Source organism: Curcuma longa, chromosome 3 (assembly GCF_044706935.1).
Source record: "Curcuma longa cultivar G26 ecotype Majalengka, Jawa Barat chromosome 3, ITB_CL_G26_1.1, whole genome shotgun sequence".
In the NCBI taxonomy this organism is placed as follows: Eukaryota; Viridiplantae; Streptophyta; class Magnoliopsida; order Zingiberales; family Zingiberaceae; genus Curcuma; species Curcuma longa.
In genome coordinates, this window is record NC_133863.1 from 17,087,929 (window position 1) to 17,093,809 (window position 5,881).

The following is a 5,881-nucleotide window of genomic DNA, read 5'->3' on the forward strand; positions in this document are numbered from 1 at the left end:
TTCAACACACACCCTTACACATTCCTTCACGTCTATAATGTATCAATTAATTGCTAGACGTTACCAATTAATTGATACATCATTTTCACTCATTCTAATGGTCGAAACACGCCTAACTTCACTACCCTCGTCCCACGAGTATCTCATGTCTCTGGATTTTTGTGCCTAGAACTTCCTCGTCTCCAGACATCCACTCTTAGATTCAATCTCGCAATCTGCTCAAGTTTTCTCTTTTTGTGAAGAATCCAATCATCGACCTTCTTGGACTTCTACGTCTTGCATCCAATCTTCCGGCCTACAAAGATGTCTCCTTATCAAGAATGCAACTTCCAAATTTCTTGGACTTCTCCTACCTTACATTCGATCTCCAGATCTGTAAGTATTTTACCTGCACACTTGTTACACTAAATTCATATTTTACCTAAAGTTAAATATTCATCGAATATTAAAACTTCACATTTAAGTTACATCGTGAAGCGCATATCACTTTTCAATTTACCTCTTTATAGATGATCGTGAGATTAATTATGTAGGACCGTTGGACGATAAATTTTACTTTTATTATTACAACCTCAACTGGGACATTTTATTAACTGATTTTCATCGCGTCACTACATAATCTATACACATTTAATATGCCCTTTTTTTTAGTTGATAAATTGTCATGCAGCACAATGAATAGAAAATAAATGAGTATTAAATTCTAGTACTATTTTTAATTGTTTATTAGATTTTTATTTTAAAAAAACAACCTTAAATTGCCGTACTAAATTTATGTTTTTACCGTTGTTTACGTCACGTCAACTTTCCTGATAAACACAAGAAACAACGTCAACTTTTTTGATTAAAAAGAAGGAATTTATATTTGTCTTTGTCGATCATTTGAGATCTAAAATCAATGAATAAAGGAAAAATGAACAGTTTAATTGCAATTAATTGTTATTAATGATGCATCAAAGCCAACCTGATTGATTTCTTTCCCAAATATTAATTATATATATATATATATATATATATATATATATATAATTAATATCCTACCCATCTTAAAATATATTACCACATATAACATAAAAGTTATAAAAAATAATATTATTTTATATTTTTTTATTTTACCATTAAGTTATTTAAAAATTTTTTTCTTAAAAATTTAAGAGTTGAATTATAGTATTAAATATAAAAATATTTTAAAATAAAAATTAATTAATTAATTATTTTTTTATATACAATTAAGTCATTTAAAATTTTCTTTTTAGAATTAGAAGTTAGGTTATAATATTAAACATAAAAAAATTTAAAACAAAAATAAAAAAATATTTATTGTTTCATACATTTGAAATTTTTTTAGATATTTTAATTCTGATGTCGTGCATAGTCGTGTATTTTAACACGCATAAGATATCACTCCTATTTATATATATATCCTGCGCGACCCGTGCGCGACACTTTTGATCTACTGTCGCTGTCGCCATTCCGTCCGGCCACTGCAGTCCGCCGCCTTGGACACGATCGACACCACCGCTCATCGGCGCTTCGTCCGGCGGTAGTCTCCGACCGTGATTTGGCCCGACCGCGATTTGGCCAGTAGTGTCGGGCATCGGATTCCGACCAAATCGCGGTCGGATTCCAGCCAAATCATGTGCGATGCCAATCCTTCCTCCGTCGGTCTCCAACCGCGATTTGGTCAGAATCCAACGCCCGACATTATCGACCGCGTTTCTGGCCAAATTCGCTGGATTCCGACTACTATCCGATCGGAATCCGTCATTGGACGGAACCCCGGCGAGTGGCGCGTCGATCGCGCCCGAGGTCGCGGCCGGTTGTGGTCGGACGGCACGACGGCAGCGGCGATCAGGGGCGGCTCAAACCTCTTGGAGGCCCTAGGCGAATATTTTTTTAAATAATTATTATTATTTTAAAAAATATTTTCTAATCCTTTTTTATTTGGACTTGAGATCGACAATAATAGATTTAAATTTTTAAAAAAAATAAATTAAAATATTAATTTTAAAAATAAATTTTTTATATAAAATTAAATTTTCTACTTTTTGATGCAAAATTATTAATTAAAATTTCATATTCAAGTTTTAATAATAAATTTTTTTCAATTGATAACATTGCTAAATTATTATTTTTCCTATAATATTGTCTTTTAATTCAATTGATTTTTTATTTAAATTTTTAATTATATTATTTTTTAAATTTTAATTTTTATTATTAATAACAAATTTATCAAGTGCACCTTTTTAAGATTGATTAAATTCTTTTATTTTTCTTTTTTTCATGCATTTTGTATATTTAAAATCATATTTTTTAGTAGACATATTTATATTCAAATAATAATAATAAAAATATAAGTCGTTACTATTTTATAGAAATAAAAATAATTTAAAATTAAATAATAATAAAACCTAATTTATGTCTTATAATTTTATTCTGATGATATTTCAAAGTTTGATAAATGATATGTGAAATGTGAAATTAGAATTATTATATTGATAAAATTTTATCATAATTAAAATATGAGAGTAATTTAGTAAACAGAATAAAAAAAATCTAAAATTTTAAGAATAAAGATGAACTATTCAGAATAAAGATGAAATATGAAGATAAATCATAAATTTCTAATGTGAACTGATAAGATTATAAGTTTACAATATGAATCATTAATAAAAAATAAGAAATTAACAAAAACATAAAAAAAAATTGATAGGGAAATGAGGAAGACGATACCTTTAAATTTTAAGATCATTGAAAAATTTATAATAAAAAATCGTTTCTCTCCTTGCACCCCTTGTGATGATCTCAGAAATGTCTTGAGAAAAGAAAATAAGCTATCAAATAAGTAAAATGTTTGAAGTTGGGCAAAATAGATTATTAGATTAATAAGGAAGGAAGGAGAGGAATATAAAGAAACTAATAAATTATAATTTTGAGTAATGAGAAATATTAAATATATTGCAATCATACCAAAATCTTTATGAAATTCAATAAATGTCAAATCTCTACAAAATCTAATGACCTCTCTAAAATCCAATAAAGATATTTTAAAAATTTATTATTCTTTCAAAATATATAGATATATAATAATTAAAATTTTTAAAAAAATGGGCCCCTAGGAAATTGGGGTCCTAGGCATAGGCCACTAGGCCAAGAGCCGACCCTGGCGGCGATCAGAGGTGTCGCACACGGGTCGCATGGGTATATATATATATATATATAAAGTGTAAAATTTTCATTTTCCTCCCATTTTTTTTTTCGTCCCCGCGCCGCGCGTGCTCCACTTTATGACAGAAATTGAAAGGGCGTGATTGAAAATAGTCAATGCTTTTGGTGCTCATCGAGAAATATAATGAGCACGGCGACGAAAAGGCTCGAGGACCCCAACCCTTTCCCAATTCCACACGCTGACGGATTATTCATTCTTTCATTGAACCCCAAAAGACGAAAAGCCGTCGGTCAAAAAAGGTCCACCACACACTCAAACAGAATCAAATCCTCCTTTATAATTATACTCTCCGTTTAGTATCCCCCAATTCGAATTTTAATTTAAAATTTCAAAAAATAAAAATTAATTAGAAAATGATGATGTGTGGGCTCCAAGCCCGCGGACAAATGGTTAGTTGGGTACCGTCGACGTTACCATCACCCGAATGCGGCGGCTCGGTGTCTGTCGTACTGCGATTCAGCGTCGCCGGTGCGTCGCCGGTGTCTCGATCTAATTAATGGAGGGAATAATTAACTTTGGGGGTGAAGGGTAAAAAGACGGGTAGGTGTAGGTTTGTTTCTGCTGCCGATGCAGCAGAGTGCGACGAGGGTTGTTGTAACGTAACGTAACGTAACGTAACGTAACGGTGGCGGAGTGACTGACCGTGATATCGGTGGGTCCTATAAAACAGACCAACGCCCACACTCGCTGCTTCACTCGCGTTATCTTCTTCGCTCCGCCCTCTTTCTCGCTCTGCTGCTGCTGTTAACAGCCGCATAGAGCAGCTGTGCGAGCTCCGGGCCGCCACCGTTGCTGCTGCTGCTCCTCCTCCTCCTCCACCACCACCTATCTGACATCTAGTTATATAGTACTTGTACTAGCTACTACGGTCTTCTCTCTTTCTGTGCCTGTGTCTTCACCGCCGCCCCTGCTCTTCTTGCCTTTTCAGCTAACCTAGCTCGCTAATCCCTCCCTAAAACCCTCGTACTTGTACTTCCTAGTCCCTTCTTCCATCCCTCTGCTCCCTACTTTTTCAGGTAATTCTTGTTGGAAGCAAGTTCGATTACAGCATACGTTCCATTCTCCCTTCTTGTACTTGCTTTTGCGCTTTCTGGTCGAGTTCTTTACTGTTCGTTAGCATTTGTTAGTGTTCTTTGATGGATGGTTTGCAGGAAGGAAGCAAGGAAAGGTAGCGGATGTAACAGAGTAGAAGAGAGGAATTAAAGCAGAGAGATGGATGTTGCCATGCATATGGTTCCTGTAGAGTGGACGGAGCACGTCGAGGTGACTGCCAAGAGTACTCTGCCGTCGCGCTCCAAGAGCCGGAAATGCGGCGCCGCCCAGACGCGCACTGTAAGAATCTTCTGCGTCGACAACGACGCCACTGACTCTGAGGACGACGAGGCTGTGGGCGTCCGTCGTTATGTCCAGGAGATCCGCCTTGAGCGCCGCCCGGAGGCCGCCGGCAAGAGCAGGCCGGCCAGTAAGCGAAAGGCGGCGACCGCTTCGCGTGCCGGTGGTGGCGTTGGCGATGGGACGGCGCGTTGCAGGTTCCGCGGCGTCCGGCGGAGGCCGTGGGGAAAGTACGCGGCCGAGATTCGAGACCCGCGGCGGCGGGTGCGGGTGTGGCTCGGCACGTACGACACCGCCGAGGAGGCGGCCAAGGTGTACGACTCGGCCGCCATCCAGCTCCGCGGCCCTGACGCCGCCACCAACTTCTCCCGGCAGCCGCCAGCCGCCTCTGCGACTCGTCCTGCTCACCCGCCGTCGCTGCCTCCGAAGAAGTGCCTCTCCAGCAGCAACCTCACTTGTGTCTCCGGCGGATATGACTCCGGCGACGACTCGCGCAACCTATCCTCTCCCACCTCGGTCCTCCGCAGCTTCTGGCCAGCCCTGGAGCTCAACAAAAGGCCGAGCTCTCCCCCTCCAGCAGCGGACTCCGACGAGGCTGGGATTAGCTTACCGTGGCAGCTCACCGGCATTTTACCGGTAGAAGAAGAGGCACTACACGACGATTTCCTCGACTTTGGCGCTGCGGAGCCGAGTCTCTTCGAGGACGACGACTCGGCTCACACGAGGTTCATAGCCGAGGAGTTCATCCCCGGCTTCCTCAGCTCCGACCTCCATCTGGGCTTGCCCACGTGGCAAAATTCCGACGACTATTTTCAGGACATCGGCGATTTATTCACCGTCGCCGATTAATCGGCCAGTTTTGCAGCGGCGGCGAGGAGAAACAGAATCAAGCTTTTCTTTTTTGTCCCGTTCCCTTCCTTCCCTTTTTGTATTCGTGTTCTTTTCTTTCATCGCAAAAATGGAGTTCAACCGCAAGCGCGTTAATGGCGATTTCAGAGGAATGGAGGATAAATGGTTTTAACTGCTTTGAAGATATTCTGATACGCCATTGATGGTTCTGTAATTTTCAGAATTCAATCCACATTTGTGAGGAATCCAACAACCCTCCTTAACTAACACCACCGAATCCAATCATGTACAGACTGAAACACATAATGAATTAACTAAATCTGGAAAAAGAGGCCAAAAGATCACAGACGAACATCGTAATAGCCGAAGAGTTGGTACCAGGTCAAATTTCATGGCGCTCAAAGTGGATCTCGAGAAAGCCTATCATTTGTGAATCACTACAGACAAGCTTGTCAAACCATTGTGTGAGGT

General features: G+C 39.4%; 1 protein-coding gene across 1 annotated transcript; it reads left to right on the top strand.

Moving 5' to 3' along the window:
- Positions 1-4,087: 4,087 nt before the first annotated feature.
- On the top strand, positions 4,088-5,646 carry LOC141825168 (ethylene-responsive transcription factor CRF2-like). The gene is made up of 2 exons (XM_074712551.1): positions 4,088-4,245; positions 4,381-5,646. Exon 2 carries the CDS (start codon positions 4,442-4,444, stop codon positions 5,408-5,410), a length of 969 nt encoding a protein of 322 aa, XP_074568652.1. The 5' UTR covers positions 4,088-4,245; positions 4,381-4,441; the 3' UTR covers positions 5,411-5,646.
- The last annotated feature ends 235 nt before the right edge of the window (positions 5,647-5,881 follow it).